This window comes from Bipolaris zeicola (genome assembly GCF_000523435.1).
Source record: "Bipolaris zeicola 26-R-13 unplaced genomic scaffold scaffold_1, whole genome shotgun sequence".
NCBI classification, from domain to species: Eukaryota; Fungi; Ascomycota; class Dothideomycetes; order Pleosporales; family Pleosporaceae; genus Bipolaris; species Bipolaris zeicola.
The window spans coordinates 275590-299470 of NW_006912050.1; the positions used below are offsets into that span (position 1 = coordinate 275590).

Genomic DNA, 23881 nt, shown 5'->3' on the forward strand with positions numbered 1-23881 from the left:
ATTGATTTCGGCAAGTACGTTGCCATTTGATACGCGCCTTCTTCTTCACTCCCCAAGTACTTGCCGCAATGGCTCACACCGCACATGCTATTGCTATCGTCCTTTCTTCTGTCCATACCTTTATTTACCAACTCTATTACCTCTGAGGCTTCAATCCTTCGAAGCACTCTCACTTTCCGCACCCAATGACTCGAACCAGCAAAAAAAGCGTCAAAGCATCCGGGGGCCTCACCAGCCACCTCCCCTCCACAAAGCGAGCGGGAAAGAAAGCCAGAAAAAACGTACGTATACCCCTCCCTCTCTTCTCTTCCTGCACCACACCTCCCTAACCTCCCCAAAAGCATCTCCGCAAAGCCTCAGAAAAAGCCCGCAAACTGGGCTTCACCGATGCAGTTCTAGGACCCAACCGCGTATTCAGCAGCACCATCCGTATAAACGCCCTCGAAGCCTACGAACCAGACACCACCCGCCTCGCACCGCTCCTCCTATTCATAGTTTCAGGCCACACACTAGTCTGCTTCGTCGATGTATCCCTCAAGCACGGCATCATGGGCATTGGCATAGTCCAATATGACGACTCCTACATCCTGCACCCAGCCCACACTTTCCACTCCCCCGGCTCCTCCTCCCACTCCGGCGAACTCCTCGCCCTTGCCCTCGCTCTCGGTCATGTCCAGCAAGCTATCCTGCATGAGGGGGAAGCATCGAAATGCGAACGCGTGATTATATACTCAGACTGTGCCTTCGTACTTAGGGGGTTGGCAGAGGGGACGCTAACGGCGCTGGGGCCGCGGATGGAGGGGAAGACGGCGTTAGAGGGGGTTTATGAGGGGTGTGAGTGGAGATGGAGTGGGTGAAGGGGCATGGGGGCAGTGTGGGGAATAAGCTTGCGGATGCGGTGGCGGGGAGGGGTGTTGTTGAGGGTATCAAGGATGAGGAGTTTGGGTTCTCGAGGGTTGAAAATGGGACGGAGGGAAAGGATGCAGGATTCGGTGTTGAAACGCCTCTGTTGGATCACAGTAAATACCAACAGACCGCATGTCTACCTTCGAGTCCCGTACTAGGATGCCAAAGTACGACTTATATCGGCATCGACACGAATCCTACGCAATCGTTTCGGAACCCGGTCAGCGCTGGTACGCATCTTGAACAGCAGATGAACATGATACAATTCAACATCGGTGCCTGCGCAGCTCGAATCAGGGAACTGAAGAAAGCTAGGCCGACATTGGGATATCGCGATAACGTTGATGTGGAAGCGCTGCTACGGCATCTACGGCAAGAACAGAGCGAAGCGCAGATGCGGCTGTGGAAAAAGTCGCAGGAGAAGTGGTTGCATGATTATATGGCCAAGGGACGGAATCTCGGGCTCGTGGCGCCGGGGACGGCGTATGCGGTGCAAGATGCGAAGAAGGGGTGTTGGATTCGGCCTGGGCCCAGGGGGTTCGACGTGACTTGTCTTTCCGATGTAGATGGGGAGAACGAGAAGAAGGGGTGTTGTCTAGCTCAAGGCGAGTGGGTGGGTGATTTACTTCTCAGCGCGTTAAGATAAATACTAACAACCCCCTTCTTCTCATATTAAAAAAAACATCCTTACACCCCCCTCCCCAGCACCTCATCCACCCTCGCCAAATACCCCCCCGCAACCCCCCACCGCCCCGAAACCCACTCCACCAACCTCCGAAACTTCCTCCCTTCCTCCTCCCCAACCACGCCATCCGCCCCATCATCCACCCACCCCCGTGTCTCCAGCACCGCAACCCCAGCCCTAACCACGCATCCCAACCCCGCAAACGGCAATCTCGCAATCTCCTCTTCGCAACCTACCACGCGTATCCCCACTTGGACCATATCCCAGGCCATACGCCTCGAGACGCTTAGCGCAACTTTGACCTTTTCGGCTTCCTCTCCCTGCAGCGTCGAGAATTGTGCTTGGGAAAGCTGCAAGAGGAGGTGGGAGCAGAAGGCTAGGGCGATGGCGTCGCAGTGGAGCCAGGTGTGTGGTTGAGGTTTATCTATCAGAAGAGTAATGAGAGTGTTGATTTTCTGGTCGGCGGATGCGTAGGTGGACGGTAAGGGTAAAGTGTGCGTCAGTGCGTGGGTGTAGGAGAGAACATGACTCGCTGCTACGGCTGTGGCGCTGCGGATATGCGTTTTGCGGGGGCTGGTGGCGTCGGGGGTGGGTGGGGGTAAGGGGATGGTGGGTGCGAGGGAGGAAGCGAGGGTGGCGACCAGGGGGGAGGGGAAGGACAGGGCTAGGGGGAAACCGGGGGTGAGGTGGGTTGTGGAGAGGGTTGTGGAGAGGAAGAGGATGCTGGAGGTGAGCCAGTCTGGGATTGGGGTGGGGGAGAGGAGGAGGAGGAGGTTGTAGAGGGAGAGGCTGGTGGAGAGGGTGAGGTATGCGGCGTGGGATTGGCCATGGCCGGTTTCGTAGATTGCTAGTAGGAGGGATATTTGCAGGATTTGGAGGCTGATTTGGTTGCTTGAGTGGAGGAGGGCGAGGATTTGTTTGAGGGCTAGGTAGATATGGGGTTGCGTGGTGTGGGCTTGTTGTACGCAGGTCCGGCGGGTGATGAGCCAGAGACATAGCAAGAGTAAAGGATGGCGTAGTCTGTCTTTGTGTTGGGATTGCTGCGACAGGTCTTCTACCTCGCCATAGAGATAGGACGTGGGGAATACGGGACACCACTGCTGTATGCAGGTACCGAACTCGTCTAGTGCTAGTACCAGGTCTACATCGGCTAGGTCGAGGATTTCGTATACGACTTTGGAGAGTTTGGCTGCCGCGCCGGATGTACCGCCAGATGTGATCCATGTCGTAACTGCATGAAGCAGCTCACTGACCCCGCCGAGGGTCAAATCTGCATGGAGACAGGCATCAAAGTGCTGCACCAGTGGCGTGACATCGTCATCTCCCTGGCGAATAGGTTCCTTGAATGGCGTGTAGTCGCAGTGTCGTTCTTTTCTGCAGCCACTTAGCATCCGTTTCTTCTTTTGATAGACGCGAAGAATGTTCTTACACAGCACATCTTTGGCAATGTGGCAGAGTGCGGTCACACCTCTGTTTCCTGACTCGGCAGTATGCGCATACATTGGACGCTTTTTGCGTCACTGGTATCAGACCTGCAGCTATACTCATTCTTCTTTCTTTTGACAAAATCCACGGCTCAATCGAGATGGTGGCTGAAAAGTCGTGCCAGAGTCAGACCATGGGATGCGGCGGCCGATGCAGATTTACGCCTACATGATTTCAAGGCTGTTCAGTAATCAAAAAGGACGGAAACATTGACAAAGTTGGAGGCCTGATGTAGGATCAATGGATACAGCTCTGATAGGTTGATATGCTGAGTTAAGCAGGTATCAGCATTAGTAGTACTCTGAAATATTATTGCCTCGGTCGATGCAGTCGTACTCCTGAAGGCATCTATAGTCTATAGATAGACCCCTACCGGTGGATGTTTAGAGGTATCATTTCGTGTTCGAGACATTATGGCTAACGGGCAACGTTAGTCAGTAGTAGGCGACACCAATCGACGGCTGTCGATTAGTGTCGCTCATCAGCCACAAAAACTAGCCACTATAGAAATGTAGGGTGAGCGACACCAATCGACACCTGTCGCTGGCCGGGTGGGGTGAGCGACACTAATCGACAGTCGCTAAGCAGTTACTAGCCATTGTCGGAAGGTGTCGCCTGCTCTACCCGCTGCTCAGCCTCACGATATTGGCTGACAGCAATATATATATGTATGTACTTTGTAGCTCGACAGCGACACCAATTGGAGACTATCGCCAACTAGTAATCCTATTGGAGACACGATTACAACTATTGAGTGGCGCTGAAGAGAGGTGAAGGTTTAATTTAATATTACTTACTCTACGTAGCTATCACCTACCTGGCCTGGCTCCTCTGGCCGATCAAGTGGAGAACGAAGGCACGAGATAGCAGTACCAGAGCGACAGTGGTGAAGCACGATACCACATCCAAAGCTCTCCAGCATTCATTGGAAACCTGGCCTATTTCTCAAGATACACAGACTTCTATCAACCCTCACGTCCCTCTAACCTAAGACTAACCCCATCTTGATCAGAAAAGAAAAACAAAGAACCCTCTCAATCCCATTCTATCGAAACCCCTCAAACAACCAACCGTATCTTCAACAAATCCCCCTCCACAATCTCCCCCTTCTTCTCACTCAACTCCTCAAAATCCCAACACACACTAACATACCTCCCACCCAGCCACTCCCTCCTCTCCGCCCCCAACCACACCATCGCATCCCCCGCCAACTCCTTCGTCTCAGTAAGAACATGATGCAGCTCCTCGGGCATCGTCAACGTCATATCCGTCGCTATAGCCCCGGGATGCACCCCAATCGCCACAATCCCTTCTTTACCTTCACCATGGTCCTGGCTGATGTACTGCGTCAGACGCAGTGCAGCCAGCTTGCTAAGTGCGTAGCCCGAGTGTTGCGGGAGCGTGGAGACGCCAATGAGGGATACGACGTTGATTACAGTTTTGAGGGAGGATTGGCGGAGTAAAGGGTAGAAGGCGTGGAAGATTAGGTAGGGGCCTTTGATGTTGACTTCGAAGGTGCGCCACCAGTCTTCTGGGTCCGAGTCCGGGATTGAGCTTAGTTTGTGGAGGTACCCGGCGTTGTTGATGAGGATGTCGAGGCGGCCGTCAAAGTCTTTGGAGACTTGCAAGGCGGCGGCGGAGACGCTCGAGGCGCTTGTGACGTCGAGATTCAGTGTTGTGATGCGGGGTGGGGGGTGACCAGCGGCTTTTGCTGCTTCGAGGACTGCGGTCACGGTGGAGTCGAGGTATGATCGCGCGCCGAGTGCAATGTTGGAAGCGCCGGCCTGGGCGTAGCTTATCGCCGTTGCCTTTCCAATGCCTTTGGATGCTCCGGTAATGAGAACGCTTTTCCCCTTAAGGTTGACCTTTTTGGGGTCAATGTATGGGTAGGTATCATGATGTTGGCGAGAGAGACGTCCTAGAATATTTTGAGTCGTTATACTTGGAAGTATAGCCTAGGTTCACTTACCTCCAAGTGTTCGTGCTCTTGCAAAGTCTTCTTCCATGCTGACGATTCTCCTTCTTTGAAGTTGGAGAGATTGATATGCCAAAGTGAAATCACTAACATTCGTCTTGTGTTAAATATATTTTCCCATCGCAGTACTCCATACTACAAACGGAACACGGTGACATAGGCAGGACCCAGTTACTTACAAATGTACAGGGGCCCTATTCGGATATTCCGTTTTCCGTCTCCGGTTGGTTACCCTTTGGGGCTTGGAGGTTCCTTGGGGAGTTTCTTATGCAACCCATATAACTGGAAAATCGAAACAAACGACTATTACCCATCAGATCTTGCTATAAACGATACCAAGTGTGTCTTTTTCAATGCATCTGGGTCTAAAATACATACACAGTTTGATACGTAGACTTGTATCTTATCGGCCGTAGATTTGTAAATATTAATTCGCGTCTACTTTAGCTGTCCTTAGCGGTCTAAGAAGTAAGTGGATAGGAGTTTAACTATGCTTCTTGGTAGTTTTACATTTATATTCAGGTGACGTGCATTCTTGGTGGGTGGTTTTGCACTTTAGGTCGGTTACGCTTTAGGTCGGGTGATTTTGCACTTTGGGTCGGGTGGTCTACATTCCGCTTACAAATGCTCACGGGACTACGCGGGGGAGGCACAAATTGCATCGTTCCAAGACTTTAATTCTTTAATTCTAAAGTGCTCGAGAAAGGACTATCTAAAAAGGTTCAATTAAAACTTTTTTTTACGTAGCAAAAGTCGTAAGCATGGAATTTTTACAAGGTAATTTCCAAAGCTGGGGTCTTCATGAGGGGAAGAATCTTCTCTACCGCCCTCTCAGCAGCAATCATAACACCCATGACGGGGTTTGTGGTTAGAGGAGGAACTATACTGGCGTCTACAACAAACAGATTCTGCATGCCGATGACCTTGGTATCGGCATCCACACACTCGCCCATTCTGCAGCTGCTGCTCCAGTGCTGCACATTGCCAAGCGTGTACTGGCTTGGGGTCTTCAACCAGGCCTCAATTTCGTCTTCAGTCGAGTTCTTCGCAATGTTGAGGGGCGTGAGAGTTTCTGGGAGGGCTTGGAAGATGTTGTGAATGAAGGTCGCAATCGCCTTAACGTCGCGGGGGTCAGCGAAGAAGTTGGATGATGGCAGAGCGATGCCCTTGTCGTCGAGGCTGACACGACCGAAGGAGCGAAGACCAGATGTACCGTAAACGTTGAGGGTGATGGTATTGTTGTCGTTTCCATAGTCGAAAGCTCCCGAAGAGTCAATAGTACCTTGGCAACCAACGAGGTCTTCGCCTTGTTGGATGTAGTCCCAGAAAGCACTTGTTTGCGAGGCAAAGGTATATGGTCCAGAGCGGTTCTTTAGGTACATCTCAACATCCATTGGTGGTGGGTTAGAGTAATCGTAGACGAAAGATTCAACGGACTCGTCGTGGAGCTCAATGAAGGTATTCGGGTTGTCGAACACCTTGTCGCCGACTGCGGTGTTGTTGATCCAGTCCTGAGATGGGACTGTGACCTGACCGTTCTTTGCAAGGCCCTCCAAAAGAGTTGCGTTACCAATACCGGACCACATCAGGAGCTGGGGGCTCAAGAGCGCACCTGCTGATGAGATGACTACACCGCCTTGCTTGAGGCAGATGCAGGTGTTGTTGGTACCCTCAACCTCAACATCGACACCGGTTGCAACGTCGCCGTCACGACGAACGCGTAGAACCTTTGTTCCGGTCCTGAAGGCAAAGTTCGATCGCTTGAGAGCTTGCTGGAGGTAGGTCTTTACTGGTCCACTCCTCTGACCTCCCTCGTAGTTCCAGATGGGATGGCCAAAGACCTTGTTTTTGGAATGTTCTTCAGGGCCGTCGTTCAGACCAACGTCGGCATATCCGGCTCCATTGACGAGCCACTTCTTGGCAGCCTCATAGCCGCTCTGAAGGTATCGTTGTCCGTCCAATGAAGGGCTGTCGGTACTTGGCTGGGTTTCCCTGACCTTCCGAATGGCACCTTGCATATCCTTGTTCTTCCAGCCTTCTGGGAAATACTTGTCCCAATCGCTGGCGGGTGGCTGGAAGAAAAGACCAGCGTTGATGGCAGTGTTACCTCCAACAGTGCAGCCCTGGAAGGCGTTGACGACATTGGATGGGCACACCAAGCCCTGACCGGGGTTTGAGAAAATAGTCTTGTACAGGCCTGGGACATCGACACGGCTGAGTTCTGTGCCCTCCAGCCAGTCCGGCCGTGTACGACCACCGGTAACATAGTATGATGGGCCTCCTTGCTCCAGGAGAATAGTCCTCTTTCCCGCCTCACTCATACGGTCTGCTGCAACGATACCAGCTGGCCCGGAGCCTACAACTTGTCAGTTTCGTCGCCAAAAGTCAAAGTACAAGTTCCGAGACTTACCAACAACGATGACATCCCACTCGCCGCCAGGACATTGCGAAGCAGTGGCGGAGCCAACCAATAAGGCGGCGGCAACCACCGCATTCCAAGTATGAATCGCCATTATTATAAAATTAAGAAGTAAGGATGTGATTATAGCTTTAGCACGCTGAAGTTGCTATATCTGTCACTTACAAAGGCCAAGAGGGCTCTCTTTAAGCAACTTTCTCATCCGGCGCTAAACCCGGACCGCCTTCCCTCGGGACCGGGGAGAGAGAGGCAAAAAGGAAAGCAGGAAGCACGGTACTACATCGTTACCAGCTTTTGCAGCAAATTTGCAACGAGAGGGTTGAAGCTGCGACCCCGAAATACGAAAAGCAACGATACCATGGCACCCTTTTTGGTACGACAGAGTCCGTGCCTAATGCTTAATTTAAAGTCCGGCGAGCGGGCACTTTGCCTTGTCAGATGGAAGCGTCAGTGCATTGATCGCTTATCGACATGACACAAGGATATTGAGTCGTTTTCCACAGAGACCCTAACGCCACAGCCTCCACAGCGTGGCTATTCATGGATATGACGATGGGGGCTTGGAAATAAGGCGGGCGACGATGGAGGTTGGGCTAGTAGTAACATCGTAAGATGCCGTCATATGAAGGTACGACTAAAAATTAGTCTGCTACGCTACGCTGAGTTGGGCGATAGGCAAAGAATATCTCGACCTCTTTTCGGGTACGTTGAGGAAATGGTATGGAACGGCTTTTGTCCCAAAGAAATATGGACAGGTACGTTTGCTGTTGTAGGCATAGTAGCATATTGACATATTCACATCTTTCGAGTGTGGGCCGCCAGCAAGGAAGCTATCGCAACTAACACGGGACAGGATAGTGTAGCAAACTCTATTCAGCATCTGGTCTACTAGCCTCCTTTAGCATCCGCATCATTCTGGCCCCTCTTCGCCCCCCCCGTAATTCCACTATCATTAACGTACTTACAAACAGAAACAACCGTCTCTAAACAATCCCCTGTCGTAACACTATAAGCGCCCCGACGTAACAAAACACTTGCCATTAAACAAGACATTATTCGTTCATAGATGAACCCAGATAGAAGAAAGGGGTCAGGAAATTTGGGCCGTCATACAGGGCAAATCCCGTAGTACCGCGTTGTCGCATTTCGCGATCGGCCCGCCCGGACAAACCCCCATGCAAAGGCAACACGACCAAGCTTTCATCCCATTGCTACGTACGTGCCGGCTATTCTTTTTGGGTCCTTACATCATACCACCCGCTTTAGAGCTACGTACCCCACATACTCTAACAGCTTCTCCATGCATACATGTATATTTGTTTCTTTTTCTTTTTCTTTTTTCCAGCTGTTAGAAATCGGGAATGTAAAAAAAAAGTTGGTTAAGTGGTGCAAAAAAAGGCGGGCTGGGAAGTAGTGTGGTAAAGTGGACGGTGCAAGGTAAGGTTCTAGATGGGCAAGCATTAAATGTCAAAGCATAGACGATCGCAATTCACTCGACTGCCGGATGCCGAGAATATGCCACATGAGTGTGGCGATCCATGCGCACTGCTCTGAGCGTTCTACCTAGCTTTTGATGTACTTAACAGTCGCAGTTTATAGTGCTATAGACCACGTTCGGGCATCATTGTTGCCGCACAGGATCTTGATGACACGAGACCTTTTATGCTTATACGAGAGATTACGTTGTGCTTACGGGAGTACGGGCTTGCATCATCGCTTATTCGTTAAACCTATTTGAAATACGGAGTTGTACTGGAATAATGAGTGATTTGATCTGTGGGTGGAACAGCCTATATGCGCTATCTACCCAAGAACCATTCCAGTAGTAGATGCATACTACCATGGAAAAGCCGCCTACGCTGCACTTGCTACCACCGGCTCAGCCTGAACAGCCGATTTCTTTGCGCTTTTCATCTTTTTTGGCCTCTTGCCTTTCTTCATGGGTACCACTTCACTTGCACTAGCTGATGCCTGCCCAGTTTCCGCACTCGCATCGTTTCCGGCTGTAGTCTTGGGATCAGATGCGCCCGCGATCTGTTCAAGCTGTGTCACAGAGTCGGTACGAACAAGATCGGTCATCTTCGGTTCTTCCTTTGGAGACGCTGTGATTGGCGCTTCTTGCTCTGCTTTCTTGCGCATCTGCCCCCGTTCTATGCTGAACATCAACTCGTCATCCGAGAACGGCTCAGCCGTAGCAAGGAGTTGTGGGTTGGACGCGGTGGCTCCCACTTCACCAGAGACATCTTGGACACTCTCTGCAACGAGTGGATTCTTGGTAGGCTCTTCAACAATTGGCTGAGGTTCTGCTACAACCTCTGGTTTGCTGTTGCTGGCATCCTCACTCTCGATAGCAATTACAGAGTCTACATTCTCATGCGACTCAGAAATCTCAGCGACAAGCTCAGGTGTACGAGCGGTGATATTCTCAGCCTTGACTATCGGCGCTGATGCAGGCGTCGCCGGCTTTGGAACGTAATTGCTCATCATGGTCTTCCAGACGAGTTGCAGCAGTCTGCTGCTACCCTCAACTGTCGTGATGAAGTCCGGTTTTCGAAACGGGTTTGGGTCTTCGGTCACAGCATTGTGGAGCGCATCTTCAATATATACTGGATACCACGCATCGTCCTCGGGCAGCAATGGAAATGCATGTTGTCTTGCAACTGCAAGCATGTCAAAGATGGTCACATCTTCTCCAAATGATTTGATCTTGGTTTGTGCAAGCTCTGCAAGGCCTGGTAGCCCGTAGCGTACAGCGGCGCAATACACGCATACACTAAGCTTATAGCTTTCGGGAATGATCTTGTCCGAACCGGCATGTACGCTAAGAGTCTGGTATTTACCGGTGTACAGATAGTGTACTAGAGTGTGCGCAGTTGCTAGGTCGAGCTCCGGTAGGGGTACGGATTGCTTGATGAAAGATGGGTTATAGGATCTTGCAAGCACTTCGCTTCGGCTCAAGACGCTCTCGTGGACTAGAAAGCGAACTGCTTCGGGTCCTACTTCTAACACAGTTATGTGTGTAGAGGCATAGGGACTATGAAGGTTGATTGTTAGCTCCCTGTTGCTGTGTATAGCTCAGATGAACTTACGACTTCTCCTCCGCGCTAACGGTCAGGTCTCCAAAACCATGCAAGTATTCACCCGTTCCATCTTGCTCATGCGACACGCCGAGGGTGGAGTTGTCGCTGATTGACATGGTGTACTAGCCTCAAAGCGACACTTGCTTTTGGCTCCAAAAGGCCCGTTTAGCAAGCTCCATATATCATAGACTTCAAAAATGAGGCTCGAACATATGCGCTGTCAGATTGCCAGATTCGAAGAGTGTATATGCACTTCTGAGTTGTCCGTCCTACGATGGATTTCAGCACTCAAGATACGACAATCCTGTTGGTCAGCCTGGTCGTCCTTCACTGCACCCCGCGAACGGTGGGTCCAATGAAAGAAGAGACAGCACAGAGCCGAACAACATCGGTAAGATCGGGCTCGGATGCATTGTCGTTTATGCCTCAACCTGATTGTTTGATGCGCAAGACCCTGCTCCCGTGCTTTAATCCACATCGATATCGCTCGGGAATTGAGTCGTGAGTGGGTGCTATAGGAAACCGACAGGTATGCTTCCATAGACAAGGTACTACGTGTCCAGTTTTCTTTCACCCGTTCGTATTTCAGGCTCGTGTGGAATGATCTGCAACTCCTCCATCGTCGCTGTAATATTCTTCATCGTCTGGACTCAATCTTCGCGTCATTTCGTATTCTTCAGCATTTTGTACCTCTTTAATGGGGCTGTCATCGATATTCTTGAACATCCGGTAAAAGATAATGCCGGTAACTGCAGCAGCGCTTGCCAAGCCAAAATACAGCCACTGCTGATGAGGGTCTCTTGCCAGGGGTGCAATGAGTATGCCTAATACACTGCCACCGGCGTTTGTAAGAAGAAACAAGCTCATGATAAAGCTCTTCATATTCTCTGGCGCTTTCGCATACGCCAGCTCCAATCCCGTGATACTGGCGAGAATTTCGCTAAGAGCGACAAGCACATATGCTGGTGCTTGCCACGCAACGTGAATTTCGTTTGGTTTGAACCTTCCCTCCCCGATTTTGCCCGCGTTGCAGTTCGAAGGGCTATAATAGCATGGAGGTGCTGCGTAGATGTATGTTTGGAGGATACCAGCGTACAACATAGCGAGTGCAGCTACCAAGAAGCCAAGCGAAATGCGCATTATCGGCTGGAAGGCAAGATGCAGACGGGTACGGATGAATGGGTAGATGAAGCGGTCCATAAGTGGAATTAGTATGATGATCGTGATGGGATCGATATTGGGCAGAATGTCGTTAGGAAGACCATGTAGCTCCATCTGTCCAGCTTGCGATATAAAGTTGTTCAACATCTGCGAGAACGTGACCCAATAGATGGGAAAGAACAAGAAAACTTTACATGCCACCAGTGCTGTCTTCAGCTCTTCGACAAACTTATCGTCCCAGGTCACTCTTGACTTGAGTCTTCCATGTCCTTGGGCCGAGGCTTTCGCTTTGTTAAGGTCGCCGCCATTCCTTGCGGCAATGTACAGAGCCCGGAAGCAGTTACCAATAACACCACCTTGAGGCGGTTTGATGATGTATTGCTTCTTCCCTCTTACTAGTATCACGTAACCGACGCAAAACATGATCAGCGGTAAAAGGTATGCGCCCCAGAAACCAACATGCAACTCCAGCATTGTGGTTGCGATTGCAGATATCGAACCAACGTTTATGCACATGTAGAATACCATGTAGATCCTCTGCACAGTGAGCTCTGGGTCGACAACGACTTTTTTCCCACTTGGCAGAGTTTTGACAAAAGGCCTGTTGGACCGAACTTGCTCAGCGATCAATGGTGACACATTACTTTTGATACCACCCGTACCGAGTCCAATGATTAACATGGCAACAACAAGACCGGGGAAAGCGGCCCCACTCCGGATAGCCCATGGCAAGCTCGTCAAAAAGAGAATCGTGATCCCGCCCATGTAAATCAGACTGAACCATTTGATAGTTGCGTACTTGCCGAGATACTGGTCCGCAACAATGGCCCCGAACAAGGGCGTTAAATAGCACCAGAACTGGAAAAAATTGGTCATTGCAGTAGCGCCTGACTGTTTTAGGCCAAGAGCTCCAGGAAGACCATTGGCGTCGTTGTATCCGTTGGCGATGTAGTTTTGGAATGGCCCTGATAAACCATAGTAGGCAAAGCGCTCACATAGCTCCACGATAGCGACCAAGAAGGCGCCGCGAGGAAGAGTGTCAGCTACCCGCGGAAGAAAGAGGTCGTCTTCTGATGTGGGAACAGCTCCGATATGAACGGGCGGTTCAAGACCTGTGTCCTCCGAGCCCTCATCTGCAATTTTGCCGTGAACAGTCAACCTTGCGCTTGCATCCTCGGTTTGTGCAACAGTCGTATATGCGCCCCTGTTTTCGGCATCTCGACTCCGCGAAGACGCCATGTTGAGGGTCGATTTAGTCCTCCGCTATTCCGATGTACCACAGCTTTCCTCCTCTTGTATTTCCCTTATACCTGCCCCGGTCTGAAGTTGAGATGGTTCACTGCAAACTGTCCACACTAGAGTTTCATCGCATTATTTATAGAAACATGGGTTATATGAATGCAAGCATCGCGAAGGCGATGTTCTGTGAAGATTTTGAAGAATGGAATCTGAACTGTAGTCCATGAAGACACGCGTTCACGAAGTGAGACGGTGCTCGCGTCGAGCTAAGCCGAATAGAGCACTGAATAGCCCCACCATCTTTCACAAGCGCAGAACATAGCAATACGTCGACTGTTGTGAATTCTACAATACTGTCTCATCGAACACATAGTCTGACCTTTATTTCTTCTCTGCAAAGAATCTAACCAACTTCCCCTCCACGTCCTTCACGCCCAGCCCACCAGTCAGACTACCCCTAATCCACTTGGGTAGCTTATCCTGTATCCGCTTGCTCCCATACCGTCTGTCCAACATCAAAATGGCCGCATAATCACCTTTATGTCTGATAGCCCGTCCCACACATTGATTCACAGAGCGCATACATGCGTTCTCGTAAAACTCGCGTGCTGCTGCCTTGCCGTCACCACCGTTTTTTGCTTCTTTGGCAGCGATATACTGCATCTTTGCTTTCCACTCCGCTGAATGCGCATTCGGAAATGGAAGACCAACGACGACAACACCTCGGCCCAGTGCGTCACTGAAGTTGATGCCCTCGGATAGCGTTCCACCAATGACGGCAAAGAGCAGCGCACCTCGGCCGTTACCAGATGCGATTGCCGCACTGTAAGCATTGAGAACCGAGTCGACAGCTGCCTCCTTGACCGCCGATGACGTGTCTATATTCTGTTGACTGCGCTGCTCTAAGAACACCGGCTTGCTGTTTTTGAAAGTATCCCAAAGGGTAATGTTTGATTGTGATGGCTTCAGGCGCTTCCACGCCGCGATACAGGTGTCCAGATACGAGTAGCTGGGGAAGAAAACCACCACTCCATCGGGTATGTCTCGCGCAAAAGCCGAAATAGCGACCCCGAGATCAACCATGGTCTTTTCTTTGTTGCGGGTTTCAAAAGTAAAGTCGAACTCGGCACCACTAGTCGCTCGTACGACGGGTACAGCGAGCAGGTTCGAAGGCGGTATGACATGCCCGCAGGACAGCGTTTTGATCTTCGAAGGGTCCAGATATGATAGCAGATGCTGCTCATAGTCGCTCATTGGGGACATTGTACCGCCCGCAAGTACTACTGCTCTTGCTTCTTCAACGATATCTTTGAAATGAAATGTAGGGTCGAGAAGCATGTATCGCAGCGTTGTTACGCTATCCTCCTTTGAGTAGAAGAATCGGCCTTCCGCAGAAGGGTTCATTAAGGACAGCAGAAAAGCTTGTACATGCATGAGTACAGGAACACTGTGACGGGGTCCCTTCTTGGACACTTGCTTTGTCGACTCATCGACTGTTTGCTCAGCGTACGCGGTATATCCGTCAACCTTTCGAGCAAGTCTGCTTTCTTGGAGGTATGCATTGAGCTTGAAAACATTGATCTGGTCGACACCCTTTCCGGACATTATAGACACCATGTCAACCAGGCCGTCAGTTGCCTTTGGATCGGCGTCGATAGACTGCAAATATGCAAGGATCGAATCCAGGATCCTGACTGTCTGGGCAACGTAGACTCGATTCTTCCCTTTTAGCTTGTTGCGAAACTTTTGAAGATAGGCTGTAAGCTGGGCGCGCGCTTGTTGAACTTGGCCGAGCGTTACGGAAACGGAGTAAATGCCTACTATAGCATCCATCAAGTTGTGCGCTTCATCAATAATGACGACATGATCTTTAAGAGATAGCCCAAATGCCTCGCGAGCAGTACGTTGTAAAAGCAATGGATACGGCAAGGTTACAATCTAGGCTCGTTAGTACATAGACGTATGTTGAATTACTGCAAAGCCGAGCTCACCTCGCAGTACTTCGTCGCTGGTCTTGAAGCATAATAGGGACATACTCCCAGCTTCTTGCCCAGCGATCCGAGATCCTCAATGTCTCTGATCTTTGCAAGCGCATGATCACGGAAGTTGTTGATTAGAGGTTCGCTTTCTTTACTCGGCATATGTGGGCATCGGCTTTCGGTGCTGCTATTCTGTTGCAGCTCTAGGCATCGTTCGTTGATAGCAGTGGCGCTTCCGAGGTTATTGACTTTATCATTAATACATAGATTCTTCCTTGATCCGAGTGTAAGGTGTTTGACATCTTCCACAAGGGAATCTATATCAGCGACGTTCGTATCATCATCTAGAGCAATAGCAGGCGGCATCTTGACCCGACCCAATTCACTCGAAAACTGCGTCAGTTGAGAGTGTGTGCGGGAACAGAAAAATATCTTTGTCTCGTCGGGCACCTCCCCATCGTCGTTCTTCGGAGCATCGTCAGCATACCCCAACGATGCCATCAATGCCTGTGTTTCTGCCGATAGTCCAGACTCATTAAAGGTACCGCCTCTTGCCCGCTTTTGAGATTCCTGGTCGCTTTCATAGTCATCAAGCACGAATTGTGCTTCATCGTCATCGTTCGTTTCACCCGACACAACCTTCCGTCTCTTGTAACTTGACTCGCCATTCTCATAGCGCTCTTTTGCACGCTTCTCTTTTGCTTTGATTTTTGCAATGCGTTCATTCAACTCTTGTTTGCGACGAAGTGCTTCTTGCTTACGTTGCTTTTGCGCATGCTCGACGATCCACGATGGCTCTTCGCTATTCGCTGTATCGGCTGCAAATCCTTCTTCAAAAGTCCTCCTTTTGTGGTCTCTCAACCATGTCAAGGAGCCGCATATCAGGCTCAGTGACTTGCCTGTCCCGGTCGGTGATTCAAAGATGCCGACCTGGCCATTTTCTAAACATTCGTACACAGCGCCCATGAACTCATTTTGTATATCATAGGGCGTGTATGGGTGATGAAAGTCCCGTTGCTCGGTTTTGCTGACCATTTTGAAAACGTATACCAATGAGTGGATGTAAGTAGTTCGAAGACGCGGCGCGTTCACGAAAACGGGTGTTCACGTGCCGCGCTAAGTACCCACTAGCGTATGAACGACGAAGCAGTCCCTCTATCTATGGATGGATAGAATGCTGACAAAATAAGACATGTCCAACTCCATCTGGCACGTGATTTAATGGAAGTACAGTTTTATGGGAAAGGACAGCGGGCGATTTCAATAGAATGTAACAACATATGGGAATGAGCGCTATGTAACAAAGTTGGCACGTTAGTATCATTTTGTCATAAGATGTTTCCAACAAAGATCTTCATATCGTTATATTGGAACTCTATAGAACCATTGAGATCCGGGTATCATATGCCTGTACTTGTATTCTCTTTGTCGTGGAGCATCAAGACTCTTCACTGCCACCCCTGCTTACTTCCCGTGCAATGAACGCATCAGGGTCCACCGGGCAGCTTTTAACATCTACCTTGTGCTTATCTGCCCATGCTCTGACTTTTGCCTTGTTGATTACAGCGTCTGCGCCGCCCTTCTTCTTCTGTTCGAGGACGTCCATCATCTGCAAGGTTGCAATGATGTCCTCAGGTACAATGTATGTCTTTTCGCGAAGTTCCTGCACAGTAAGTGTCTTCTTAGACGGACATGAGAGGAGGGTACGAGCAAGTGTTTGTGACCAATAGTGGTTGTAAGCAATGCGACCGAGATCGGACAGCGCTGTCGTGATGTTAGCACTAGTCGGTGTATAAGAGGACAGACCAGAAATGGCTTACGCTTCTCAGGACCACCCAACCTCTCTTCTCGCCTACTCATTTCGTAGCTTGCGCCCATCAATAGCTGGCCCAATCCTTGCTTCTGCCACGGTGGGAAGACTAATATACATGCTAGGTTATTGTTGTCCCAACTCATCTTCTCCTTGCTGAAGAAGCCCACGACCTGTCCCTGCGCGCCGACTCCACCTGACGGAGTCTCCTCATCAAGACTGGTGTTCGGTATGCTAGGTGTGGGATTGTGCGCAACTAGGAGATAGTACAGGAAGGTCGTGACGTCGTAGAAGACCGATTTGGTGTCGAGGAAGAGCTTCGCAAAGAGCGATAGGTTCTGCGCATAAAGCTTATTCTTCTCGCCATCGATCTCGTACAGGGAATAGTTGTCTTTTGTGTAGACGTTAATGCCCGGTGGTGGAGTGTTGCGAAGGGGACATGCTTTCTGGGGCGTATCAGCTCAACCGGTCCTTATGAACTACAAAGGCCCTTCAGACGTACCAGATGGCCCAAGAAGCCAACGAGTTCCTTGCTATACTTGAAGCACCACTGGCACACATAGAGCCGTTCGACGCGTCTTCCCACAAGCTCTTCTGGGTAAAAAGACGGGTACCATGGCTTGATCAGCAGCGAGCCGAGCACAACCTCGAGGACGTTGGGGCCCGTAGGCGGTTTCTGTGAGTTCTTGAGTGCGGGGGTGGTGGGCGTCGATGTCATGGAGGCTACATCGGGGGCCATTGAACAGGTGCTGACGCGCGGAGGGCTCGTTTCACATGCTGCTATGCGGTCGTGGGGTGACGCGGAGCCCGCAAGCATTGTTAGCGCGACGCGGCTGCACGTGACCGTGTCTTCCCATGTAGTACGTATATTTTATTTAACAAGGGCAACGAGTGACATGACCCCTAGAAACTACTTCTTTGTGTTCCTCCATAATGACCCATGAGAAAAATCCCTTGCTCAAAAGTATCCTGATATCGAACTTCGCGACCACGACATAGGCATCCTCGTTCACTTTTTGTGTGGACTCGCGGGGGGAGTAAAGATCCCCGAAGATCTCGTTATATCTTGCATCCCGCACTGGTACAAATGCAGTGCTTTCAGTACAGCCTTATTCTCCGAGTAGTAGTTCCAGGCATCCTTGTCTTCCATGATGGCTGGCAGGCGAATGTGCAGCTGCAGGATGATTGCGTTGCGGAGACCATGATCCAATTCTGGGCCGGCATCGTCATAGATCTCTGCAGCCAGATAGACAATAGTCAGAGGATTGTGAATGAAGGGAATGCGGTCAATGATTGTCTTGGAGACTTTCTGCTTGATTGATTCGAGGTTATACTGCGCACATTGTCAGAACTGTAAATCATGTAAATCATGGAGGGAGCCTGACCTTGTCGCATGCGATGAAGAGGGCCAGCAAATCGCGCATGATACAATCTTTCTCAAATCCGTTTCTGAGCGCAAAATTGCTGAAGATTGATCCCGTAGTCGGGTTGGATACTCCATATATCTCCTTGAGCATTGTGCTCACGGTCTGGCTGTCCTCAGGCAGTGTGATAGAGCGTTGGCTGGTTTCCTTCAGAACGTTAGCAGGGCTCAGGTGCTTTGTAGGTCGCACACAGGTCTCTTACTGTGAAGCATCCATCGCAAACCGCGTTGAAGTACAGCGATCGTGTGCAGAGCCTAGCTGCCGTGTCAGCTACATCGACAAAATAAGGGACATGATGCTTACAAAACGCGATGAGCTTGAAATACCCTACCGGCGGCGATGATGGTGAAGTCGGTACATTTTCCAGTCTTGTAGATACTGTGGCTGTTAGCCTATAGTCTGAGATTTCTGCTTGAAGTATTTACCGGGCCCATTCTGATGTGTTCTCGTTCGGAGCTGCTACCCACAACTGACATTTCTGGTTGGTATAGCCCTCCTTCTCCATGCTGAAGTCGGTACGGGCCAGTGCAGCATTGCTATGCAATTGAATCAACATTGCTCGAGTACGGGTAGAAAAGGCGATACATACGAAGCAGCTTCATGTACTTCAAAGTAAGAATTGCCAACCATGGTGGCAATCCGCCCAAGCGCGTGTACAAAGTCCCCGGCGTCCGCACTAGTCGTGAAGTACAGGTCGATTTGCATGTGTGGCATGAGTATACAAACTTTCTTGCATGAGTTATTGAAACGAGTGCAGACTGCACGCGCTTTAGATACCTGGAAGAAGACTGGCTCCTCGGTATCCGGAAACTGTGCCATCACGGCAACACCAGGCTCGGTCTGGTACACAAGTCCAAACTCGGAGTTAGCACGATCAAGCACCAGCTGCGCTGGCCCTGAGGATTTGACATCGTGGCTGACCGTAAACGACTGTATTAGCCAGGTTATCGGGCCCTGCTCATCAAGGGAGGTAACTGATGAGGTCATGGCTACTGAAAGACCAGGGTTTTGCAGAATAGTAAGTTATACGAGATCGGCGACAGAAGCCTTGAGAGTGTAAATCACAATAGGTGCTGAGGTTTGGTTGTACGTGGAACTAGAGCATATTAGAATCCTGCCAACGTATATGTTGGTGAGATGGTACCTGAGCGGTGAGAGGTGAAACCTCTATAGGTAAGTGAGTCCACAGCATGGGTTTTGCATTAAGATGAGGTGAGAGAGACTCCATCACGTACTGTCAATATTTCGACATGGCTACAGAGGGAGTAGTCTAGACATTCGTGCTGCCCCTAGCAGCCCCATACATACGCATCCCAAGGATACCAAACATCGGCATCGATAAAAAAACTTTTCACCTAAACCACCCTCTAGCTCATCTACTCTTGCCAACTCTTCCACCCCTCCTCCCTCCACACCCCACTCTTTCCCCCCTCCTTAAACACCACTCTCACCCCATCCACCCTCTGAAACCTATCCACCGCCTTGCACATATCAACCACACTCAGTGCCGCGCCCATGACAGCCGTCAGCGCTTCCATTTCCACGCCTGTCTGCCCCGTACACTGGACTTTGGCTTCGATTTTTACGCCTCCGTGTCCGTCGGAGAAAGGAGCAAGTTCGACGCTGACGTGTGTGAGTGGGATGGGGTGACACAGGGGTATTAGGTCTGGGCATTTTTTCGCGGCCATGATGCCAGCTATGCGGGATACGCCTAGGACGTCGCCCTTTTTAGCGGTGTTGGAGCGGATGAGGGAGAGAGGGGTTGGGTTTGTGAAGTGGATTGAGCCGATGGCGATGGCGGTGCGGATGGTGTGTTGTTTTGTAGACACAGATACCATGTGTGCGGATCCCGAGGGGGTAAGGTGTGGTAGGTATGGTGCTGGTGATTCTTTCTCGTCATCCTTTTCCTTCTCTTTTGGCTGCAATGTGAGGTCGTGAGCTGGTGGTGTTGACCGCGAAGAGGTCGAGTACATTTTGCGCGTAGTGGATTCATGAGAAACCTGGCTTCCCAAATCTTCGTGTAGACTTGGTCTCTTATTCGTGCTTGAGAGCGTTGCTGGTATCGTCCTGGCTTCTGCTTGTCCCTGTTGTGATGGTACCTCAGACTCCGTCTCGTTGGTCAAGAATCCAAGGCCTTCGGCTTGAAACTCATCCCAGTTCATCGATCCCTCTGCATCTCCATGCATTTTGCCTCTATTCGCAAAGACTTGGTGCCAACGCACTGCCATTCGTTCTGCAGCTTCGTTGCTGAGATCGTGATCGCGAACCATTCGATCAAGCACAGCTTGAATACGCCCATCCATGATGTCTTTCTCTACCTGGCCAATGGTGTCGAATCGCGTCTGCCACTTCTTCACCATAATCTTCAGCCACGTCTGCAATGTCGCTTTGTTCTGACTGGTCCACACATTGTATGGCAGCGTGTCGATACGCGGATACGAGCTTTTGAGGCGCTGAGCCATTTCGAACACATAGGATTGGAGTTCTGGGACCGAACCCTCAAACGTGACAATGAGATTCTCGTCAATAGGAATAAATCCTGCAGTGGGAACCTGCAAATGCAGGCTATCACTCGGCCTGGATGCAGTGAAAGTGATCGGATTCATGTCGTTGCCATTTATGTCTTGGTCTTTATCTTCGGACTTTGATCGAGTCAATATAGATACTGAACCTATTCCAGGCTTCCGAAGTTGTATAGCGGTACCCTCGTTTACCGGTGCTGTTGCTCTTATGCTCTCGGAATCAAGATCAGTACTTTGTAGCTTTGGCTCCTCCCAGCCCTTGCCAACCCTCTTCATTGCTTGATCGAGTATAGAGTCCAAACTCTTCGAAGTCGGCTGGTTCTTCTGATCATTGGTATCCACGGGTATGGGAATTCTCTTAGCCTCCCGCTCTTCATTCTCGTGCTCTTCAAGCTGCTTCAGTAGCAAACGCTTCTCCGCCAAAATCTCTTCTTTTCGTGTCCTGATTTTTTCCAGTTTTTGAGCTTGTTCGCGAATTTCGTTGACTTGTTGCTTATGGGCATCAAGCAGTCGGTCAATATCGTCAAGCTCTTGCAACTGCCTAATAGAGTCTGTTGACACTGCGCCCCACTTTTTGCCCGGTTTGACCGGCTTCGTCCGGTTGCGCTGTATTATGCGATCCTGCAACTCATAAATCTTATCCTCGGTGTTCTTCAATGCCCTCTGGATCTCGGAAGGTATCCTGATCTCCTCTAAAAAGGCTTTGAGTTCAATCATATCTTGTTTCTGGCGTTGCAGCATCATAACCTCACGGTTTTGTGCTATATATTGTTGTGTTCGATCGGCAATCGATTGAGCGTCATGCATCAGCTGTTTGTGGCTCACTTCCTCTGATCCCTGAAGTATGGATAGCAGCTGACTATGGGCTTTTTTGTTAAGATATCTGAATCTGTGACCACTGCCGGACTGGAGCTTCGCGTCCGCAACCATTCTCCAGTAAGAGTCATACTTTTTATCGGTCAAACCATACTTCTGTCGCACTTCCTCAAGGTTTGGTGGTAGAGTGGCTCTTTGGGGACCGAACCGAGCAACAGATTGCACCATTTCTTCGTATTGAAGACCATGCTTGGTCCATACCCTAACCGATGGGTTTTTACGCCGGGGCTTCTCTGCAAGCGGTTTGGAAGTGGAGAAGGCTCGAACAGTGTTTGCGGACTGCAACGTTGTGAAATGCAGACGCGGCATTGAGGGTTGAAGAATATTTGACGTTGGAGGGAATATATGGGAACTCTTTGCACCCGAACGCAGGGCTTGTAGAGGAGACGGGCGCCATGAACCTAAGTCTGCCAATGGCTTTTCATCTACATTTAGTCAGTAATGCACATCACACACATACACACAAAGATGGTATGCAAGCATAAAAGGGTATATCATTCGAGTATGTAATCGGGAACGATGATGCTCCAGACGATAATATAGACTCACAATGAAGGAGAACGCTCAAAACGCCATTAATGCAACGGCCGTCATATCGCAACAAGCCTCCAAGCGATCTGACATGATTAAGAAGAGGAAAAAGGGACCACAATCACCCACCAATCAAGATCATGGGCCTGTTCTCCATGCTGGCGAGATCTTCCAGATCAGCGTGCTTTTCTGCTTTGCGCTTTACAGCTGCTCCTACAACTTCGAGCAATTCGCGTTCTCGCTGGCCCCAGCCAAGTATAGTTTCATTGCTCAGACGGCCCTCATGACGGTCCATTTCGATTTGCCTGATACGTTCGAATGCTTCTTGATCGATGGGTTCACCGTTGTTACCCTGCCGCAGTACATCGCGCAATGATACCTCGGCGTTTCCATGTAGGCACACCTTCAGATTGCCGTCACTTGTTATGCGCAGTCGATTACAAGAACCGCAAAAATCGTTGGTCATGCTTGTAATGAAGCCAACCTTGCCTACAAAGCCAGGAACTTCGTACGTCTTGCTAGTGTCGTTCTTGTGGCCAGGAACCGGCCTGAGTCTTGGGTATTTTGTCCTGATGATATCCAGCATTTCTTGGAAGCTGATCATCTTGTTCTCACTCCATTTGTTACCGCCAAAGGGCATGTATTCGATGAAGCGAACTTCGATGTCTTTCTCGCGGCCCATCTCGACAAAGGGCAGGATCTCGCGCTCATTTAAGCCACGCATTACAACACAGTTGACCTTGAGTTTCACATTTGCTCCCAACTTGTTCATCTCGAGTATGCGGTCGATCGACTTCATCACTGCATCGAAGCCTTTCCGCCTCGTCATAATCTGGAACTGGAACGGATCCAGGGTGTCTAGACTTAGATTGACGCCTGTCAAACCAGCCTCGACCATGGCGTCGAGTTTCCGGTGCAGCGATATGCCGTTGGTGGTAAGGGCGAGCTCGCGCAGGCCTTTGGGGCGCAGACTACCGATTTGCTGCATGAGGGGCACTATGTCGCGGCGAACGGTGGGTTCGCCCCCAGTAAGGCGGATCTTGGTCACACCTTGCGACACAAATAGCGACGAGAGGTAGAAGATTTCGGGTGTGGTCAGCATGTTGGCGGACGGCGATAGCGGAACGCCCTCTGTTCCTCGTCAGCCAAATTTTTTGTCGAGTCATGTTCATGGCACACCTTCGGGCATGCAATACAGACATCGCAGATTGCAGCGCTCTGTGATGCTGATGCGCAGATAGTCATGCTGCCGGTTGAACGTATCGGTCAAAAAGGCAGAGAAAGGCTTCGCATTCTTGATTGCTGCTCTCCGGTCCTCACCGCCCGATCGCTGCGGTGTCGGTACTGGGGAGATGCCTGGGAGGAACTCGGAAACTGGCTCCCGTGGTTCTGTATTTGTCGCAATACATCTTGTCCGTATGGCGGAGATGGGCGATCGTCCAGATAGTTCGCCACGGCCAGCGACTCTTCGCAATGTTTGGGGACCCGCCCGTACCCTAGCCATGTGCGCCATCATACCGAGTCGAGTCTGGAGGAACCGTGTCTAACATTGGGAGGGGCAGACATGGGAAAGTTATATAAGCCAGTGGACAATAGGGCGGAGATGACTGAGATGCGAACTGCTTTAGTGGGCTGTCCGAGGCCCATGCAGGGATCTGTAGTCGCACTTGGCAGCATTACTAAGGATTGTGCTCGCAACTGGTGGGGGATTCTCGCCAATGACAGTCTGATGATAATCGTATCCATTGAAGTCTGTTGCCACAGCGCTGTGGCCTACCTGTTGTGCAGA

The 23881-nt window shown here is 50.4% G+C and overlaps 8 protein-coding genes across 8 annotated transcripts; all 8 read right to left on the minus strand.

The window, feature by feature from the left end:
* Window positions 1-1593: 1593 nt before the first annotated feature.
* On the minus strand, window positions 1594-3139 carry COCCADRAFT_81211 (uncharacterized protein; the record flags this gene model as incomplete). Its single annotated transcript, XM_007708418.1, has 2 exons — window positions 1594-2965; window positions 3021-3139. The coding sequence occupies 2 exons, from the start codon at window positions 3137-3139 to the stop codon at window positions 1594-1596; spliced, it is 1491 nt and encodes a 496-aa protein (XP_007706608.1).
* A 995-nt stretch (window positions 3140-4134) lies between these two features.
* Window positions 4135-5082, minus strand: COCCADRAFT_31899 (uncharacterized protein; the record flags this gene model as incomplete). The annotated part of the gene is made up of 2 exons (XM_007708348.1): window positions 4135-4994; window positions 5046-5082. 2 exons carry the CDS (start codon window positions 5080-5082, stop codon window positions 4135-4137), a joined length of 897 nt encoding a protein of 298 aa, XP_007706538.1.
* A 739-nt stretch (window positions 5083-5821) lies between these two features.
* On the minus strand, window positions 5822-7564 carry COCCADRAFT_81268 (GMC oxidoreductase; the record flags this gene model as incomplete). Its single annotated transcript, XM_007708419.1, has 2 exons — window positions 5822-7407; window positions 7462-7564. 2 exons carry the CDS (start codon window positions 7562-7564, stop codon window positions 5822-5824), a joined length of 1689 nt encoding a protein of 562 aa, XP_007706609.1.
* A 1760-nt stretch (window positions 7565-9324) lies between these two features.
* Window positions 9325-10666, minus strand: COCCADRAFT_277 (uncharacterized protein; the record flags this gene model as incomplete). Its single annotated transcript, XM_007708294.1, has 2 exons — window positions 9325-10504; window positions 10560-10666. 2 exons carry the CDS (start codon window positions 10664-10666, stop codon window positions 9325-9327), a joined length of 1287 nt encoding a protein of 428 aa, XP_007706484.1.
* Window positions 10667-11135: 469 nt separating this feature from the next.
* COCCADRAFT_31902 (uncharacterized protein) lies at window positions 11136-15964 on the minus strand (the record flags this gene model as incomplete). The annotated part of the gene is made up of 3 exons (XM_007708349.1): window positions 11136-12933; window positions 13363-14888; window positions 14942-15964. 3 exons carry the CDS (start codon window positions 15962-15964, stop codon window positions 11136-11138), a joined length of 4347 nt encoding a protein of 1448 aa, XP_007706539.1.
* Window positions 15965-16367: 403 nt separating this feature from the next.
* On the minus strand, window positions 16368-19150 carry COCCADRAFT_81395 (uncharacterized protein; the record flags this gene model as incomplete). Its single annotated transcript, XM_007708420.1, has 9 exons — window positions 16368-16693; window positions 16750-17185; window positions 17242-17488; window positions 17753-18072; window positions 18125-18329; window positions 18355-18417; window positions 18467-18541; window positions 18589-18699; window positions 18753-19150. The coding sequence occupies 9 exons, from the start codon at window positions 19148-19150 to the stop codon at window positions 16368-16370; spliced, it is 2181 nt and encodes a 726-aa protein (XP_007706610.1).
* A 389-nt stretch (window positions 19151-19539) lies between these two features.
* On the minus strand, window positions 19540-21870 carry COCCADRAFT_282 (uncharacterized protein; the record flags this gene model as incomplete). The annotated part of the gene is made up of 1 exon (XM_007708295.1): window positions 19540-21870. The coding sequence occupies one exon, from the start codon at window positions 21868-21870 to the stop codon at window positions 19540-19542; it is 2331 nt and encodes a 776-aa protein (XP_007706485.1).
* Window positions 21871-22213: 343 nt separating this feature from the next.
* On the minus strand, window positions 22214-23608 carry COCCADRAFT_81307 (uncharacterized protein; the record flags this gene model as incomplete). Its single annotated transcript, XM_007708421.1, has 2 exons — window positions 22214-23223; window positions 23272-23608. 2 exons carry the CDS (start codon window positions 23606-23608, stop codon window positions 22214-22216), a joined length of 1347 nt encoding a protein of 448 aa, XP_007706611.1.
* Between the last annotated feature and the right edge of the window lie 273 nt (window positions 23609-23881).